At 42.6% G+C, this 21,297-nt stretch overlaps 2 protein-coding genes across 2 annotated transcripts in view; one reads left to right on the top strand and one right to left on the bottom strand.

The window, feature by feature from the left end:
- Positions 1-21,297, bottom strand: part of ATRNL1 (attractin like 1) — a 1,044,719-nt gene that overhangs the window by 44,457 nt on the left and 978,965 nt on the right. The gene's annotated exons all lie outside the window — the stretch shown is intronic.
- LOC135881837 (TIMELESS-interacting protein-like) lies at positions 15,774-16,838 on the top strand. The gene is given in 2 exon segments (XM_065408550.1): positions 15,774-16,108; positions 16,319-16,838. Coding segments are annotated over 2 exon segments (855 nt in total).

Here is a 21,297-nt window from a genome sequence, read left to right as displayed (position 1 = left end):
TGACATATCATTATAGATATGAAACTGTTTTGCTTTTTATGAAAAAATGTCCTTTAGAGAGCACAAAACAAAAATTAAATCAATGTAAAATAATAGTATTATTTCAATAGTGCTAATTGCATAACAGACAATTAAAATAAGAAGCTTTTGATGAAATAATTGTTTTAATTATATAGCACACTTAGGTTTACTGGCTGTAAACACTTCAGCTTTTATCATTAAGATGGATTTTGATGTACACTGCTCCCTGGGCTTTATTTAAGAAAACAAACTAGAACCTCAAATCATTGCATAACTGTGCTAGTTCAAAACAGAGGCAGGTTTACCAATTGTAAATGCTTCAGCTTTATCATTAAGATTGATTAGGGTGACCAGATGCAGGGCCGGCTCTAGGCACCAGCAAAACAAGCTGGTGCTTGGGGCGGCACATTTTTAGGGGCGGCATGGCCGGCGCCAGAATGCCGCCCCTAAAAATGTGCCCCGGCCGCCCTAGCTCACCTCCGCTGCCGCTCGCGCGCCGCTACTCGCCCTCCCTCCCAGGCTTGAGAGCCTGGGAGGGAGGGGGAGAAGTGGCGCCCGCGCCGCAGCCACTCGGAGTCGCCCCCTCCCTCCCAGGCTCTCAAACCTGGGAGGGAGGGGGAGATCCCGAGCGGCCGCGGTGCGCGAAACAGCTGTTTCGTGCGCCGCTGCTCCCCCTCCCTCCCAGGCTTGAGAGCCTGGGGGGAGGAGGCAGGGCTGGGGATTTGGGGAAGGGGCAGAGTTGAGGCGGGGCGGGGGGGGGTAATTAAAGAACGGGGGCGGGGGGCAAAATTGTTTTTGCCTTGGGCGGCAAAAATCCTAGAGCCGGCCCTGACCAGATGTCCCGATTTTATAGGGACAGTCCCGATATTTGAAGCTTTTTCTTATATAGGTGCCTATTACCCCTCACCCCCTGTCCTGATTTTTCACCCTTGCTATCTGGTCACCCTAAGATTGATTTTCATGATCCCTGGGTTTTATGTAAGAAAACAAACTAAACCCTCAAATTATTGCATAAGAGTATAAGTGGGAAAAGAGGCAGATCTGGTGGTTTTCAGATCATGCAGTGTACTGAAAAGGGACAAACCTAAGTAAGAACACAGACAAATCAATGTCTACAAAAACTGTTAGCTCTTGGGGTTTGATGAGAGAGTAGTCTTTATGTCACTCAAGAATGACACCTGCTAGCTTACCAAAAGAAACATACACAGAGCTCTGAATGGAGCTCAGTTCAGCCCTTCTCACTGTAGAACAAATGAGTTGACAGGTCTTTGTAGAGAAAAAGGGAAGTGATAATGGAAAAAGTATGAAGATAAATACTGAAGAATGCATGTGAAGGCAAATGTTCAACTGACCTAATTCAATGGCTTCACAGGCTCTGTATTTCAAGACCCCAATGAGGTACTGCTCTTCCAAACAGTTACTACAGCACATACATCTCTATTCATGTGCCTATTCTCATTTATTTCAAAGGGAAAAAATGCAACCAAAGATCTCTATTGTAGTAACTGTGTATAGGATAGGGCTCAAGGTTATTATAAGGATTTGCATTTTCAGATGTGCTACTGTTGTAGTATAGTGCTGGCTATGAAGGGCAGTAGACACTGAACCCTTAAGGTTAGAGAGTAAAAAATGACTACTGGTTACAGGTGATGAACTGATTTCCCATGCAAAATGCATCAAACCCAGTATGTTATTGTAACAAAATCCTCTAGACAATAAAGAAGGGAGGGGCATTTTAGGGGGTACTAAATGCTTTGAAGTGGGAGAGGAAGGGAAACAGATGGAGGGAGTCAGCAGCTATAGAAATGCCCTGGTAGCGTAACAAGAATTTTTCCACTGGAGAATACAACACTTATCCACAAAGTGCTCTTCTTTTCTTGAGTTAAAATGTACTTGTAAACACGTTTACATTTGTCTGTGAAATAACTACAGTAACAATTGCCTGTATTCTCGCTGCCTAGTCAACTCAGCAAACAGAGCGAGCAGATTTCTGCTTCAGTGAAAGTCACCCTATTACTTTCATGAAATTTCAAAAGTATCCTTCCTTCAGAAGAGAAGGAAAAATCCCCCGGTGCCCTGGCTGCTGAGTGAACTTGTATAAATACAGCAGAAAGCTACAGAACTGCTTGGCAGGATTTTGAGGAGTCTCTTATCTCTATAATGCATTCGCACTGACTCTGAACCTCGATGTGCAAACAATACACTCTTGTCAGTCTTGATCTCTCCTTGTAACCCCCAATCAAACTGGGTAAAGGATGGCAGCACCTAATGTATCTGTTTAAACTATCACATTTTAATGTGCTCCAACTGTAAAAATTTATCTCATTTCGTTTTTGTTGTGAGGAATGTTCTATCTTAAGCATCACTACTCATTAGTTTATCTTCTCAATGGCTGAGTTGCCAGACAGCTCTTGCAATTTATTCCAATATATGAGGGAAAAAAATCTATTATACATTTTATAGGGAAAGGACGAAACTAAGCCTTTCAAAAAATCTATGGGGCAGATCTTCAGCTCATGTAAATTGGTATATCCCCATAGAGGTCAATGCAGATATGCCAAATTACACCAACTGAGGATCTGCCTCTCTCTCTAGCTATTCTACTTAAAGTGTCAGTCACTGTAGTATCAAAGTGTTGCTATTTGTAGCAGACAGACACTAAAACTATTCACAGAATTCAGTTACTTCCAAATCAAGTATTAAATGGGAAAAGACAGTGTGCATTCAAAAAAGGGAATAAATGGAAATTAGTTTCCTATAATTTTTCTTGTTTGGTGATAGCATCTGAGAAAATTCCCACTCCCTTAGCTGTAAAGAATTTTTATCTTTTTTCATTCTGGTTGGACACCAGAAGATACTTGGATCTGGTCTAAAATAAACCAGGTTGTTGAAATGTCTATCCTATTTTCCTTTCTAGTGTGACTGGTTCAGTCCTCAAACTTTTCCATTATGATCAGGTTGCTATCATCACTTTGCCTCTGTACCTCCTGCTGACATTATTCTTGCATGAAGCGGAGGGGTCCAGTGCCTGAAATGGTCAAATTTTAAGCACTAAGGGAAGCTGCTGACATTCTCACATTACACTACAAATAGAGTAGTGGGAGTTCTAGGATGATGTCATCTTTTTAAAACTAAATATGTTTTTCAATCAAAGAGATTTGCTTTCATCTTGTGATAAACAAATAAATGGAAATGTCAAATTCACAGCTCTGTTGGCCAGCTCAATTTCCCAGGGTAATATCATTCAGAGAAAGGTTCAAGGCGTCACTCTGTGCTTTCATAGTAGCTCTCTGTGCCCTCTCCTTCGCAGGCACCAATGCTCTCCTACCCATATCCACATCCCTTTCCACTGAGGAAGGACAGGGTTGTGCTGAAAGCACAGGACTAGGAGTCAGGGGACACTGGTTCTATCTTCAACTCTGCCACAGATTCTCTCCTCCTCAAACACAGATAGATTATGGCCAATATTTAAAAACTTGGATGCTTTAAGTTAGGCACCTAAATCCAAGTTTAGGCACGTAAATAAACAGGAAGAGGTGCTGAAAATCAAGCCACTTATTTAGGTGCCTAAATATGAAGTCAATGGAAGATGGAGATGCAGAAGAAGTATAAAAGTGAAGTCATTCGTTTAGGCACCTTATAGAATTAAAGTGTTTAACTTTAAGCATTCAAGTTTAAAAATTTTAACCTAACTGACCTACCCAGTTTCCTAGGTTGTACAAGAGGGCTAATATTATTTGTCTAATTCACAGGGCTGTTATGAGGCAGAATTCACAAGAACTGTATTTGGAGACTCTGAATGGAAAGTGCTATAGAAATTGAAAGGTTTTGTAATTATTATTAATTTACGGTTATCTACAGTTTTCTCCCTTGTCAATAGTAATCAATCTAGTGGCTAGGAAAGTGACACTAGATCTTTCTTAGAAACTACCACTTATGCCACCTGAAAAGTCCTGAGGTCAATGGGCATACAATACATTTAGCTTTTCTTTCACGTGAGCCTAAATGTTACTCATACAATACACATTATCCAAACCAGGAGAGGAGCCCTTCCTTTTTTGGAATATCTTATGCAACCAAACTGTCTGAAAATAAAAAAATGTCATTAAGTTAACACACTCCCTTTGCATAGAGGAAACCCATCATTATGTGGCCACATTTTCCTCACTAACTACATTTTATTGGCTACATCTCTAAATCTGATAGTGTCTTTCAGGAGCTATCAAATGTATCATAACATAAGCTATCAAAATGAATAAAATATAAAGTGCATACTCCCAAGAGAGATCATTTCCAAGCATGTAAACTTTTATCTTACTTTTGAAAAAATGTCAAATCACTCGAAGCAGCACTTTTAAAAATATGATTTATGAAAAAGGATCTTTTTACAGTCTCTAGGAACTATATTAAAGTCCTTCACATAGCAGAGTTACTACAACTTTGAACAAAGACTAGTAAAACGGGTGATGAATGGGAACAGGTAAGACAGAATCATGGCTTCAGCACTCAATCAAGCATCTTTGCGTTCAGTAAATAGCTCTGACTAAGAATTAAGTATGTTATAGCTGATGAAGCATCTTTCAACTTCTCAATTTGCATTCAATAGATTACATGTTCATAGCATAATAGATGCTGCCATGCTAACGCGCTAACAGTGATCTAGTATCCACTGAAGTGTTCTGGGTGCATAGATAAGTGAAGACTTCAGGGCTGAAATAAAATGGATGACATTGAAGACTCCAGTTACACTAAAACATAGTGCTCTTTTCAGTGCACTCGCCTCATAATGTACTGCTTATAGTGTATGTTGTTATTAATTATTCACAGAGTACTCATAATGTGACATGATCCTCTACCAACCCTCATGCTAGAGCTTTGGAAGGTGATTCTTTACTGAACCTGCTGGACACAAAGGAACCTTGCAGTTTTTTGCTGTCTACCTCTAGACCAGGGGCGGGCAAACTTTTTGGCCTGAGGGCCACATCAGGTTTCCAAAATTGTATGGATAGCCGGTTAGGGGAGGCTGTGTCTCACCAAACAGCCAGGCGTGGCTCGGTCCCTGCCTCCTATCTGACCCCCCCGCTTCTCGCCCACTGATGGCTCCCCCGGGACTCCTACCCCATCCAACCCCCCGTTCTCTGTCCCCTGATGGCCCCCCCAGAAGTCCTGCCCCATCCAACCTCTCCGTTCTCTGTCCCCTGATGGCCCCCCTGGGACTCCTACCCGATCAACCCCCCCCCCCCCGTTCCCTGTTGCCCCCCCCCCCGGGACCCCTGCCCCATCCAACCCCTCTGTTCCCTGCGCTCTGACCGCCCCGACCCATATCCATACCCCCACCCCCTGACCCCCACCCCAAACTCCCCTGCACTCTATCCAACCCCCCCCTGCTCCCTGCCCCCTTACCTTGCTGCCTGGAGCACCAGTGGCTGGCGGCGCTACAGCCGCGCTGCCCAGAGTACCAGGTCAGGCTGCGACTCTGCAACCGTGCTGCCCGGTTGCCCAGAGTGTTGTGCCGGTGGCGCGGCGCGCTGAGGCTGCGGGGGTGGGGGGACAGCAGAGGAGGGGCCAGGGGCTAGCCTCCCGGGGCAGGAGCTCAGGGGCTGGGCAGGAGGGTCCCCCTGGCCAGATGTGGCCCGCGGGCCATAGTTTGCTGACCTCTGCTCTAGACTAACACAACCTACATTACCCCATATCATCACATAGGTCAGGGGCGGGCAAACGTTTTGGCCCGAGGGCCACATTGAGGTTGCAAAACTGTATGGAGGGCCAGGTAGGGAAGGCTGTGCCTCCCGAAACAGCCTGGCCCCCGCCCCCATCCGCCCCCTCCCACTTCCCACCCCCTGACTGCCCCCCTCAGAAACCCCAACCCATCCACCCCCCCTCGCTCCTTGTCCCCTAACCGCCCCCTCCTGGAATCCCCCTGCCCCTAACCGCCCCCTCCCGGGACCCCACCCCCAATCCAACCCTCCCTGTCCCGACTGTCCACACCAGCACCCCCTGACAGGCCCCCCCGGACTCCCACGCCTAACCAACCACCCCCTATTCCCCGTCCCCTGACCCCTATCCACACCCCCGCCCCCTGAGACTCCCACGCTTATCCAACCCCTCCGCCCTTCACATACGTTCCCCGGCCCCTGACCGCCCCCCAGAACCTCTGCCCCATCCAACCACCCCCTGCTCCCTGTCCCCGACTTACCCCCAGCCCCCTTACCATGCTGCTCAGAGCAGCATGTCTGGCTGCTGCGCCGCCCAGCCAGAGCCAGACACGCTGCCGCGCTGCCCTGCAGGAGCGCGCAACTCTGCCGCCCAGAGCGCTGCCCGCACGGTGGCGTGGCTGCGGGGGTTGGGGGGGCTAGCCTCCCCAGCCAGGAGCTCAAGGGCCGGGCAGGATGGTCGCACGGGCCGGATGTGGCCTGTGGGCCATAGTTTGCCCACCTCTGACATAGGTTCTCCCTAAGTTCTATCTCAGGGATCGGCAACCTTTGGCACGTGGCTCGCCAGGGTAAGTACCCTGGCGGGCCGGGCCGGTTTGTTTACAGCACATCCCTCGGCCCGTGCCGCTTCCCGAAGCCCCCATTGGCCTGGAGTGGTGAACCGTGGCCAGTGGGAGCTGCGATCGGCCGAACCTGCGGACGCGGCAGGTAAACAAACCGGCCCGGCCCGCCAGGAGAGCTGCATGCCAAAGGCTGCCGATCCCTGCTCTATCTTGTGTAGGCAGTCATAAAATGGACTGCTAACTACAGTCCCTATCCCAAAGGGATCCTTATATTATAATCTTAAATAGACAGACACTACAGCTCAATCACATAATACCCAGGTTATGAGGATACGTTTTTTGTGAAGGCTGATAGTATGCTTGGCACTATCCAGGTACAAACAAAGACATGGCCCCTACTTTAAGGAGTTTATAATTTAGAAAGATATGCAGATGAAAATTTAATTTCAAAACACGGTATTACTAAAACACACTTTTGGTGGATTAATATTGTAAAAGCTTAATGAGAGAACTGTGCTTTAGGGAGGGATATTACATGGATAGGATACACATTTGGTGAGCTAGCTAGCCTGGAGAACAATGCAGCAGCTGAGGCACAGGAAGCCAGGGAGATGAGCCTTGTTTTTCCACCATGTAAACTGCATGAGAGCACACAGCTAACCAATTTTTTGTGCAAGCACTTCTAATTTTAAACACAGGCACGCTGCATTAAAATATCATTACTGAGGAGACAAACCACTAAAGCTGGAAAGTTGGGAGTAAAGGCTGTTAGAACTCTTAAACTCAGTCTATTTGTGTAGAGTCATCCTACATGTATGGTTCTTTGTCTCTGCACCACAACACTCTACAATGTGACACATGATTTTTCAAATTTCATTTTTTAAGAGAAATTTTAATTTTCCAAAGACAGTTAATGTATAAGCAATTACAGCTAACTTTGCATTTTAACGACACTGCTGGCAATATGGGTCAGGACAGTGTAATTACATATTGTCCTTTGCTTGTCTGCACTGCCAGACAAGAGAACTTGGTTTGATTCTTAGACCCAGTCTCTTCTTCCCTTGGTTGGCAAGTGCTGCGAGTATAGCTTCATATATTGTTCTGCAGCAACTTCTGTGGCTGAACAAAGAAAGGAATTGATGAGCTCTAAATCACACCTCATCCAGCTCTCTTTGGTCAAAGAATGTTGCTGAAATGAGGGAGGAGAAATCCTCTGACAGGGATGAGAGAAAAGAGTGCTCCTTTGAGGGCACATACGCACTCACACACAAAACGGATCAAATACAATCAATATCCAGGGCATGATTAAACAGAGACACTATTTTTTATTCAAGTGAATGGAATATTAACCCCCTCATTGCTGAACTTTTTTAGAAGACGGAATTTCATGTGAGTTTTCAACTTGTCATGGATTGGAGAGGGGAATGGTGGGGAGGTGATGGGCTGGATAAAGCAGAAAACATGGTGAGCAGATGGAGGAAACAGAGTCAGAAAGAGAGTTGTGGAAAGATGAGTAATTAGGGGGAGACAGAGCCTTTGATATAGGCACAGACTGGTGGTCATGGTAGGTGGGTTCAGATGGCGCAGGAAGAAAGTATATGGATTGAAAATGGGGCTGTCTCTAGGCTGAGTGGGAGCAAAAGGAGTGAGATGGCTTGGGAGAGTGGGGAGCTTGTAGGACACACATGAGAGTAATCAATCAGTCATGGTGAGGAGCTGGGCCAGGGAGAGAAGCAGGAAAGGGGGATAAGCTGAGAGGATCTGCTAGAAGGCGGGAGGGATACTGTGATTTAGGATCCCTCCATTCCCTGGTTGCAGGTTGGAATCCAGTTTTTCTCCCTAATCTCTGATGCACGGAACAGTGCAAGGGACATGCACTCTAATCCAATTAATTCCCCCTCTGTGGGAAAAACTAAAGATCAAGCAGCAGCTGCAAGCAGGTCCCAGCAGGGCAAGGAGACAGAAAATAAAAAAGTGTTTGTGGCTGCAGCAAAATGTCAAATTCCATAACATCTTGGAAAAATACCAAATTTCATGACTGCAGATTTGCAAAGTCCCTGGGAAAGTGACTGAGATGAACAGGGCAGTTCACACCTCTTTGTTATTGTTTCAGGTTGTCTTCAGACTCAGGCAGATGACACTGCCTCTGTAACACTTGGTATATATTTTCAAGGTCATCTGCATAACTTGAAGAGCAGAACTGGGGCTGGAATTTCTCATATGGTTCTAAAAGTGTTGGATTTGTTTAAGTAACTTTGTCAGGAAAGTAACATAGGAAATGTTTTAGCTCTATTCCTGCGAGGCTAGATTATTAATGAATTTCACTAGTTTGGTTTTGTTCTAGTACCTGTCTTGAATACTGACAGAATTTCACTGATCTGATTATGCATGACAGGGGGCAGCATTATGACTATTGTTTAGATCAATTTCCAGATTTCTTGTATTACTTTTTAAACACATCCTTCAGGCCGTGAGTGGTAATCCCAACATCCACTAACCAGCAATCCTCCATATTATTGGTTGTAACACTAAGACTACAATGCAAACAAATAATGTCTTCCTAGCTCTGTTTAAGAACAGAACCAAGTCTTTTCCATAGATGTTTTCTTTAAAATCTTGTGGTTTGAAGGACTGATGTGAAAAAGAATTTAAAAGAATCTGGAATTTAAACCCTAGAAGTAAAGTTTAAATGTGAGTAAAATTTTACACCTAAAATACTCACAATATGCCTTTGAGCTCAGAACACTGGAATTTACAATTGAAAATCAATAATGTTGTTTGTATACAGTGCACCATTGCACGTAATATACTCTTTACTCACAAGCTCTGCTTAGTATTTGATTACTGGGGACCTCATCCTGCAGTTGCCAAATGCCCTCAATGCCCGTTGACTGCAATGAGAATTGAAGGATACTCAGCAGTTGTCAGGATTGTGCTGGTGGTATGTAACACGGAACACAAAAGTGCAGTGCATTCAGAAATAATCATAGGGTAAGAACCTTGTAATTTCCCCTTTCTAAACCAAAGTGCAGATTACGTTAATTACTTTAAAGTTTCCTAAACGTAATTATCAAGTAATCTGCAGAAGTATGTAATCACTATGCAGATGCCTGGTACTGTATTTGGGAAGAAAAGCCCATGTATTTACCATGTGATAATGTAGCCACACGTCAGTGGTGCAATTCAAAATAAACTTGTGACATTGGCAGACCAGGTGCCAGCTCATGCCAAGACTTCAGGTTTCACTGAACACTTACAAATGCAGAGCTGGAAGCCGCTCTTGCTTACTTGTATGTTAGTATTATCAAAATAAATATTAGTTGATAAGTTAATAAGAATGTGTTTAGAGTTTTATAAAACGTTTATAGGATACTATATGTATTGTTCTTACTCAACTATACCCCATATTATAATGTAATGGCAAACATTTGCGTTGTATATATCCCTGTAACTATATAACCAAACAAATGAGAAAGAAGCCTCCTGTAATGCAAATGGTGGTCTCTTACAAGATGTTAAGTCCTCTTCATTAAATGCAAATGAGCCACTGTGTGAGATCAAGGCTCAAAGACTCTGTGAAGTGTATTTCTTCCCCTCCCACCTCCACGGAGAAGAGACCTTTGGGGAACTGTTGATGTCTGCTTGGTTTTGGTGAGAAGAAGCTATAAATACAGACACATGGAAAATTCTTCATCTCTGGACTGTTTGGATTCTAACAGGGCAGAATAACTGAACAAGACAACGAAGTTCACCAGTTACTCTCGGTACCCCTAAAAGACTTTTGGGAAACTGGTAGATTACTACATCTCCTCTACCTTTTGAAATTATAGACTGCAACTCACCTGTACATATATTTTTACCTGCTTTAACCTCTCAATAACTCTCATTTCTTTTTCTTAGCTAATAAACCTTTAGTTAGTTTACTATAGAATTGTCTACCAGCATTGTCTTTGGTGTGAGATCTAGCATGCAAATCGACCTGGGTGAGTGACTGGTCTCTTGGGATTGGGTGTAACCTGAATACTTTGTGATTTTTGGTAGAAGTGACCATTTATCACATAGTCCAGCTTGCCTGGGTGGCAAGATAGAATGGAGTGTCTAAGGGGACTGTCTGTGACTCCATCATAAGACTATTGTAGTACTTGGGAAATTCACATTTGGTACTGAGTTGGTGAAATCCAATTATAGAACATACTACCAGTTGGGGTGTCTGCCCTGCTTTTGAAAGTCTGCCCTGAGGTAGACACTCATGGTCGTGAGCCACTCCAGACAAGTATTACCAGAAAAAAAAACAATTAATCTTTCACCCAAACTAAATATTTTAATATTTATTCTTTCCACACACTCTTTATTTCTCAGAATGCCAAAGTATCACGGAGATGAAGAAAGAGTGAAGGCTATTTAGGCACTCTCCCTTACCTGAATGTGCAGAATGCTAGAAGAAGCCAAGTCCAATATTATGACCTCTAATCAGCTGGTTTTGAGTTTAAATACAAAATGCTAATGAAGTGTCCAGGTGGCAAAAATTCTGCTATAGCAGCTGCAGAGACCGTTCAAAAACTCAAAACCAGCAGCCTCACAGATTAACAGTTCTCCATAATATTATCTTTGTAACATGCAATTTGTTCCCAATGATAATTAGATATTTAGAGACACACATAATTAGAGAAAATGACTTAATGCTTTTCCGTTTGCTGAGAAATCTACTGGCAGGAAAGGAGATCCACTACAGGGAGTAATGTGATTCTGGTACTGAAATTAGCAGCAAAAGGCAACGACAAAATATTTTTAAATTCTCGGCAAGGTAAAATAATGCTGTACTAAATACAGACCATTTCCCCCCTCAAATGACTTAGTTCCCTTCCTAATAAGTGTTTTATAAACATGGATCTCTGAGAGACATATACAAGATGTATTAAGAAATGAACAAGAATAAAAATTCCCTGTGAAACAGATCTTTCCTAGCCCAGTTTGGGATAATAGGTAAAACATTCAAAGAGCCATTCGTTTAAGAAGGCATTTGTTTCTTCTTTCTTCTCATTTTTACCTTGTGTATCTGCTGCAGCTCTTTCTTTTTCTTTGCTTTTGCTGCTGCAGTGCCTGTCACCAAAACATATATTTAACTGTACATCATTTTCCCTCTGGATTTTATTTACCATGTCACTCACCAGCTAACTTCATATAAGTACAACTCAAGCTACTGAAAAAGCGCATTCTCCACATTCACCACTAATATCATTCCATAGTGGGGTGCTTTGTGAGAGATGCAACAATCATCCAAAGACAAACCATTTCTATGACATATTCAATCTGCTTTCACCCACGGCCTGAGATCATATGTCTGCAGCACTACAATGTTTAAGTAGGCCCTACAGAAGGCTGCTCCTGAGCAACTGAGAGTTCTGTTTGTTCAGCACCAAAAACCTCACTCTCTAGTATATGCAAACACACAGACACACAAAAGAACTATGTTAAATGAAAGTTATCTGGGTGGGAAAGTCATGCACTTAAAATTAGGAAATGCCAGATTTATAGCTGCTTGTACAACCTTAATTCTGCCCTCTCTTGTGCCCAACCTGTCCAATGAATTAGTCAAGGGTCCTGTGGAAACACAGCATGTGATTATGTAATTAAAGACTATCATAATGCATATGCACATAGGAGTGGAATAAAGATTGCACAGCTGATGGTAAGTGTGGCATTTCCAAACTTCCAGATGCCTGACTTTGCACTCTAAATATCTTTCTTAAAAACAGTTTGTCCATATGTAATTTCCTCAGGGGTGTTTTAAACGAAAGAGGTAAGTGCAGCTATAACAACTCCCCCATAATGTGTCATCTGCAGGGTTTGAATCCTTAATTTTCAACACTACAGCACAGAGTTCTTCCACTTTAATTACAGGACTAAATACTTTAGCTGGCAACAGGACAAGTCTGTTCAGCTGGGGGTAGAGGTGGGATGGGTTGTGCCCACAGACTGGTTGGGATGGGGAGTCTATCTTGGATGCCTCTCTCTCCCCCCACCCTTGTGAGGTGTGGTGCCCTGGGGAAAGGGGTGGGAAATGGGCTGTTGGGGTCACATGCTGACTCCACAGGATTGTAGGGGGAGCCTGGCCTGGCTCTTTCCATGCTCAAGGACACGAGGGAGTTCCTGTCCCATGTAGTAACTCCAGTGAATGGGATGCTGGGACCATAGGAAGGGTGCAGGGCTGAGAGACTGTGGAGGGGAGAGCCTGATCTGGTTCAGCTCTCCCCATACTGCTCCAGCAGCTCCACTCATCCCAAGTACAGTGACTGCTGCTGCTTCTACAACAGTGGAAGCAACACAAATCTGGCTCTTTAGAACGTGTTCCATTATATTTTGGCATGCTGCCAACGTCTTCCTGAGGCATGCAATTGAGAGGAAGAAAATTATGATATTTAACAGTTTATAATTCAGCTAAATCGGAATAGAATTTAATGGGACAAAGAAAATGCACTTCTCTAGCCCAAGGGCTTTCTCCCTGCTAAATTTCAAAGGTCTGCTGGAAACAATAGAGGTGGTAGAATTTCTACTAAAAGTTGTCAAGAATCTTTTATAATTGAAGGTGTTGGCCTAAATATATAGCAACCGGACCCCCTATATATATTTATATACACATATACACTAACTCCACACATATGTGGACATATTTGATAAATTGGGGATCTATGTGATACAGCAGTGTTACTTAAATTTGCCAATTGTCTGAGATAACAATGGGCTAGATCTTGATACCCTCACACATGAATAACAGGAGTACTTGTGGCACCTTAGAGACTAACAAATTTATTAGAGCATAAGCTTTCGTGGGCTACAACCCACTTCTTCGGATGCATATAGAGTGAAACATATATTGAGGAGATATATATACACACATACAGAGAGCATGAACAGGTGGGAGTTGTCTTACCAAGTCTGAGAGGCCAATTAAGTAAGAGAAAAAAAACTTTTGAAGTGATAATCAAGATAGCCCAGTACAGACAGTTTGATAAGAAGCAAGTGTGAGAATACTTACAAGGGGAGATAGATTCAATGTTTGTAATGGCTCAGCCATTCCCAATCCCTATTTAGCCCTGAGTTGATTGTGTCTAGTTTGCATATCAATTCCAGCTCAGCAGTCTCTCATTGGAGTCTGTTTTTGAAGTTTTTCTGTTTTAAGATAGCCACCCGCAGGTCTGTCATAGAATGGCCAGACAGGTTAAAGTGTTCTCCCACTGGTTTTTGAGTATTATGATTCCTGATGTCAGATTTGTGTCCATTAATTCTTTTGCGTAGAGACTGTCCGGTTTGGCCAATGTACATGACAGAGGGGCATTGCTGGCACATGATGGCATATATCACATTGGTAGATGTGCAGGTGAACGAAATGGCTGAGCCATTACAAACATTGAATCTATCTCCCCTTGTAAGTATTCTCACACTTGCTTCTTATCAAACTGTCTGTACTGGGCTATCTTGATTATCACTTCAAAAGTTTTTTTTCTCTTACTTAATTGGCCTCTCAGACTTGGTAAGACAACTCCCACCTGTTCATGCTCTCTGTATGTGTGTATATATATCTCCTCAATATATGTTTCACTCTATATGCATCCGAAGAAGTGGGTTGTAGCCCACGAAAGCTTATGCTCTAATAAATTTGTTAGTCTCTAAGGTGCCACAAGTACTCCTGTTATTTTTGCGGATACAGACTAACACGGCTGCTACTCTGAAACCTGTCACACATGAATAGTTATAACTTATACAGCGTCAGTGAATCAATAGGGCTGCTTGAGGATTAAAGTAATACTTAACTCAGAAGGGAATCAGAACCTGTCTCTAAATACATATAAGCAGTTAGTTAACCTCATTATTTTGCAATATTCAAGGTACTTCTTATAGTAAATCCAGTATAGGGAAGTACAAAGAAATACTAAGGTTGCCATATCGATCTGTTAGGTAGAATTGGCAAGGTGTTCCGAATCATCTGTGTCAATTGCATTACCACACACCTTTAACTTCTATGTCTCCATAGAGCTGCCATTAAAAAAAAAATTCAACCTGTGACAAAAATTTTCCTTCTTTCCTTCCAAATCTGGAATTTGATGGCCAAATTACTCTGGTTTGATATGTAGAATGGACAATTTGAATCTGTACCAATGATAGGTTTAAGATCCATTGTTTTATGACCTTCAAAGTCTTAAAGGGATTTTTATGCCTTTGGAAGGGAGAGATTTTCATTTTTCCAATGTGTCACACAGTGTCTGCTTCAAATCCTGCAATATCCTGAGATATTTGTGGGAATGCACGGAATATTCCTTTAAGCAATAACTATCCCGAGGGAAGAACAAATGATTAGTTACCTATACAGTAACTGTGGTTCTTCAAGATTTGTTGTTGGTATACATTCCACTATTGGAGGGTATGCATCCAGTGCACTCAAGCTGGAACATTTTAGTGATTAACACCCATTAGGACGGTGCATGCATATCCTGCATATACTTGTGTCTTCCACCAAGGGCATAAAGGGCAGAGCTGCCCCAACACCCCAAGTTCCTTTGTCACCTGCAAGCCAATGTTTACAGACTCTGAAGTAGTGCAGATGCTGGATGGGGTGGGTTGTGGAATATATATATATATATATATATATACACACGTAGAGAGAGAGAGAGAGAGAGAGAGAGGCAAACATATATATAGAGACAAACATCTCTCACAACAAGAACCACAGTTACTGTATATGTAAATAACCACTTATTATTATTTTTATATACATATATATTCCATTGTTGATGACTCCCAAGCAGTAGCCCTTGCTGGATGTGGGTATCAGAAGCCTAATGAAAGAACGAACATAGCACAGTTGTACCAAATTTCACATCTTCTCTGGAAGCCTGGACAATAATGCACAGTGAACATGTGAATTGAGGACCATGTTGCTGCTTTACAAATATCTAAAATTGATAGGTTCTTGACAGATGTCATTGAAGTGGATTGAGCTCTTGTTGAATGAACAGTTATTTTGTCACTGGGCTTTTACTAACCAGCTGATAGTAGAGCCTGATGCACAAGGAGATACAATTGGAGATTCTTTGTGCTGAGACAGCTTCACTTTTGACCTTCTATCTGTATGTGTGTCGGTGTGCGGGAGCATGCAAGTGGTGGGCGCGCTGGAGTTGCCTTCCAGCCGCCAGGACGTGGAAGAGGGGCCCATGCGAGGCCGGGGCCGGCCCTGAGGGGGAAAAGCTTAACTGTGAAGATGATAGATCCACTAGCAAACAACTTGTTTGATCTTCCTGAGTATGATGATACAGAAGATCAAACATTTCCACCTCTTCCACCTCCTTCCTCCCCAGGGAGCGATGATGTTGAAGGAGCCCTCACCAATGAAGAGCAAGATGGAAATAAACCATCCCAAATGAAGGATTCTACTGTGTCTACACAGAAAGCAATTAAAAGGCCGATACCTAAATTAGATGCTCAAAGGTCAATTTCAGAGAGAGGACTTCCAGCCTTGCGACATGTATTTGATAATGCAAAATTTAAGGGTAAAGGACATGAGACAGAGGACTTGAAGACACTTTTAAGACACATGGAACACTGGCAGGGCCGGCTCCAGGCACCAGCTTGTCAAGCACGTGCTTGGGGCGGCAGCTCCGGAGAGGGGTGGCACGTCCAGGTATTCGGCGGCAATTCGGCGGACGGTCTCTCACTCCGCCTGGGAGCGAAGGACCTCCTGCCAAATTGCCGCCACAGATTTTTTTTTTGGGCTGCTTGGGGCGGCCAAAACCCTGGAGCCGGCCCTGAACACTGGGCTCATAGGCTGTTTCCAAAACTGCAGTTTGATGATTTCATGGAGAGAGTAGAGTCTTTGGGAAATAAAAAGGAAGTTCAAACATGCTTAAAGCGAATTAGACTTGATCTTCCAATTTTACAGGAAGATTTTACAAGTAATGAAGGTAGTGGAGGGGGAAATAATGGGCTCAAAATGTCTCCTGAAGAAGAATTAGACCCCTTTTCTGAAAACGTGAAGGAAGAATTTGATTCTCACTCAAGTACTGCCCTAACAGAGGAGCAACAGTGAAGAATTGAGAGGAACCGGCAACTAGCCTTGGAAAGAAGACAGGCAAAGATGCAATTTAACAGTCAGTCACAAGAAAATGATCTGTCTGCCACCCAGCCAAATGAAGAATTTAAGACAATTGAGGCTCAGGATCCAGATGACCTGACAGAAGTAGAAATTCAAGCTGCTGAAGCCAAAGTTGCTGATATTGAAGCTGTGGACAAAGATATACAACTTAAACGTGCAGAAGAAATCAAATAACCTTTCTGTCTGGATACAATAATGTTTTAGAAAGACCCAGATATCTTAATATGCTTAAGTGTCATTGACTTCTCTCCCCCCCCACCCCTGGACATTCTATGGAAATCTTATTCATGACATCAATGTAGCTGGACAAAATTAATCAGTTTCCCTGTGTAAAAAAGCTGATATCAGCTCTTAAGGTGCTGGAGAAAACAGCTACTATTCAGGAAAGGAGCACAACTACTCTGCATTTCAACTGTTTTTTTAGCTAGCTTTTTCCACAATGACAAAAGGTATCAGTGAAAATATTGACATTAATTTCTTGGAACTATACTATGAAGTGACTTTTTTTTATGATTGACATTCCTCAAGCTTAACTTACCTGGGTCTTGAAAGCCTGAGTTTGTATAAAGTTTTTTACATCCTGTTAATTTATATAATTAAATAATTCTATGCTAGAAACAGTCTAGGAGACTTTCTGAATGCTTAGTTCTGTCCAGATAGAAATGTGTTCTATGCACATTCAAGGAATGTAAACTTTCATCCCCTTTATTTGAATATTGTTTTGGGAAAAATATTGGTAGGTAAATATTTTGGTTTAAATGAAACCGTGAAACCACCTTACGGAGAAAGTTATGGTACAGTTTAATGGAAACTTATATGGTGAGCCTGCCATTGTGCTTGCAATTCTCCCACTCTTCTGGTCAATGTTATTGCCACTAGAAAAGATATCTTAGGCTACGTCTTCACTACGGGGGGGGGGGGGGGGGGGTCGATTTAAGATACGCAAATTCAGCTACGTGAATAGCGTAGCTGAATTCGACGTATCGCAGCCGACTTACCCCGCTGTATGGACGGTGGCAAAATCGACCTCTGCGGCTTCCTGTCGACGGCGCTTACTCCCACCTTCGCTGGTGGAGTAAGAGCGTCGATTCGGGGATCGATTGTCGCGTCCCGACGGGACGCGATAAATCGATCCCCGAGAGGTCGATTTCTACCCGCCGATTCAGGCGGGTAGTGTAGACCTAGCCTTAGAGACTTAAAGAGAGAGCATGTAGCAAGTATGTAGTAAGCTGAGCCCTTACAGAACTAAATTAAAGTCCCAACTTAGAAAGGGCTGTTTTACTGGAGGAAAGAATTTTGATAAATCTTTCAGAAATCTCTTCACCACTTGGTGAGAGAATACTGAAGATTTTTGTACAGGGGGTGAATGTCTGACATCACTGTCAAGTGTATCCACAGAGAGCAGATTTGTTAAGGTGCAAGAAGTAGTCCAGAATGGCTGCGATTTGAGATTTCAACAGTGATAGTTGTTGTCAAGCCCGTATTGAAAATCTCTTCCATTTAGACACGTATGTAGATCTCATATTGTGTCTGAATATATCCTGAATATCAGAGAGGCAGTGTCCTTGTTGATGACATTAGCCATTGAGCGTCCATGCTGTCAGATGGAGCATTTCAAGATCTGGATGTAAGATGTATCTCTGGTTATGGGAGATCAGATCTGGAATTAGAGTTAAGATTTTGGGTGACCATACTGAGAGGCTTTGAAGGCCCACATATTAAAATTGCCTCAGTCATGCAGGGGCTCTGCTTCTGGCTTGATCTTCTTTATTATTCCTGGCAGTACAGGAAGGGGGGGGGGAGAGGAGGCGGGTACGTGTAACACAGACCTGGGGATCCAAGGAACCAGAAGTGGGTTTCTTGGATCCAGAACTCTGTCCCCCTCAACACAGAACTGTTGACATTTTGTGTTATTTTTGGTTGTAAACAAGTCCATGCTTGGGAAAGAAGATGCAAGAAGATGGTTTGAATCACATCTTTTATCAACCACTAATGATTGTTCATAGGGTACCTGCTTACAGCGTCTGCTAGCTGATTGTGGATCCCCCGCAGATGCATAGCTGTTAAAGTAATACCATAAAGAATACAAAAATTCCAAACTGCATTGCCTTTTGGAGCAGTTGGGAGGCTCTTGCCCCTTCCTGTTTGGTTAAATAAAACATGGCAGTTATGTTGTACATCATTAATTGAATAATAAGTCCTTTTATTTCTGCAAGAAAAGCCTTTCAGTCTCGGAAGATAGCTCTCAACTCCAGTATATTTTTGTGGAGGGACATTTCCTGAGACGACCACAAACCTTGAACTGTTAATTTACCAATGTGGCTCCCCAACCTAAGGTGCATGTGTTTGTCATGCAAATCTTTGACAGAGGATGAGAGAAGGGAACTTCCTTGTAAACTTTTGCTAGATCCATCCACCGGTTCAGCGACTGAATAACAGTGGTCAGGATATGCACCAGCATGTCCAGCTGATGTTTGTCTAGTCAATATATTGACCCTGACCAGCTCTGTAAGCAGTCTCACATGTGGAGTAACAAAGGTGCATAAGGCGTGTTATTACAGAAGTCCTAACTTGTGCTTGCAGGTGTGTACACAATTCAAGAATTGTGTGAAATCTTGATGAGGGGAGATAAGCCACAGATGGATAAATTCTGCTTTCTTTGTTAGGATCAATATTGACTTTTCTTTGTTTATTAACAGACCCAGTCAAGTGGACAGCTGCGGATATGCTGGATGATGTTCTGTATTTGACTGTCCACAAACTAGACAGTTCTCCAACTATGGGAATACTTGGATCCCATTCTTCTGAGGCAGTCTGCTACAATGGCTAGGAACTTCGTGAATACTCTGGGATCTGCTGATAGGCCAAATGGTAGAACCCTGTATTCCTAATGATGGTTTCCCACCACAAACCTCAGACAATGTCTGTGGGCCAAATGGATTGCAAAATGGAAATGCACTTCCACAACCTCGAAAGCCCACCAATCTGTTGTAACGGTAGTCCAGAAATGCAGGATGTGAAACAGATGGTCTCCAAAGGGATGGAACAGGATAGGAAGACCAAAGTAACTGGTGAGTGGCTCCCGGGCAAGCACTTGAATTTGTTGCTTCAAAGACAAGATGGGTGGGTGAGATGTCATAGCTGTTAACAAGGGCTTTTTCCTACACAATTTTTGTTATTTTCTAAGAGGCTCTCTAGGTCTATACTTATGGTAAGTAGGTTGTCTATGGTAAGTCTATGGAAAGCTGCTTATGGTTGAGACTGGTATATATAGCCCTAATGATCTGAGTAATTTCTTGCTATTTTTCCAGGAAATATGCTATAATTTCCTGGATTTCTTGAATATTTTTATGGTGTGATATAAACAGACTGCTTTATATGCAGACAATGAATAATTATAGCATTTGTGGGGCGTGTAATGCATAGTTAAGATTTAGTTTCTATTTTCCCCTCCTTTTTAGTTGTTTATAAGAAGGAAAAAGTGGTTGGTTGAAAGCTATTCAGAGGCTGAAGTCACAGTGGACATTAATTTACAATGTATGGGTGACAGGGTAAAAGATGCAAGATAAATGCAATTCCTCATATGATTATATGATATATGAGAGGCCTCTCACCTCTTACAGATTTATACTACATATGCTGAGATACTACTCACATCATAAACATTTATCAGAGTTAAAACTGCATCTTCACCATAAACTCATCCCATTATACCTAGGTATTTTATCTTGTACAATAGAGTGTATAACATTATATGTTGTTCTGAAAATTCCACCTAGTTTAGTGAGGGAGGGATTGAGGGAATAGATCTGCAGTGCACCAGTCCTTCTTTGTAGCATCTACTGTATGTAATAAGAAAATGACCTTTCTGTTCTGCACTAATACCAAATAAAATTGGTTCCATTTGTGTGTAGAATGAAAGAAACTACGAGTAGTACAGTAACTTCAATCAGATGCATTTTCCTCTGTTTCAGCCTCACTGGTCTGGGAAAGGCAATACAGCACTACAACATAATCTGAATTTACAACAAATGCACACAACTGCAGAAATAAACTATAAACCGAGTCTTTTATTTGAAATTGTCAGATCACAAAATGTGCATAATTGATAGTTTTGCTCCTAAAACAAATAATCTATTAAAGTAAGTTCCTGTATTTGGTAACTAGTAGTCTGCTGCTATTTCTTTAAATAGAGAACTATTCTTTCAGATAAATCATCTGGCCTGAAATGCTGAAAGTATTTGGAACAGAAAAAAGGCTGTGTTACCGTGAGCTGACAGAACAGCTCCAATTAAAGAATGGTAGTTTTGAGGTTGAAGTAGCATCCAACAGAAAAGGAGATTAGAATGCAGGTTACAAACCACTACCAGCAATGCCCATTATAAAAGAAAGCCTTTTAAAAAGTTTTACTTTCTGAAATGTGATTTCTCGAGAAGTCATTATTCCATTCTAAGCATTCTGCACAGCATGAGAGCAGAGAACCACCAATTGGAAAACTTTCTCGCCCCACCCCCCCACCCCCCCATTAATGACTTTTCGTTACACCTTTTATTGTAATTTCAAAGGATATAAATGAGACAAAATACAAAATAGGCAGAAACTAGATGGCTTAGGTTACTGGTAATTGGATCTG

The sequence above is a fragment of the Emys orbicularis genome, chromosome 7 (genome assembly GCF_028017835.1).
Source record: "Emys orbicularis isolate rEmyOrb1 chromosome 7, rEmyOrb1.hap1, whole genome shotgun sequence".
Lineage (NCBI taxonomy): Eukaryota > Metazoa > Chordata > Testudines > Emydidae > Emys > Emys orbicularis.
The sequence above is the reverse complement of the archived record's forward strand: the minus strand, read 5'-3'. Positions and strand labels throughout refer to the sequence as shown.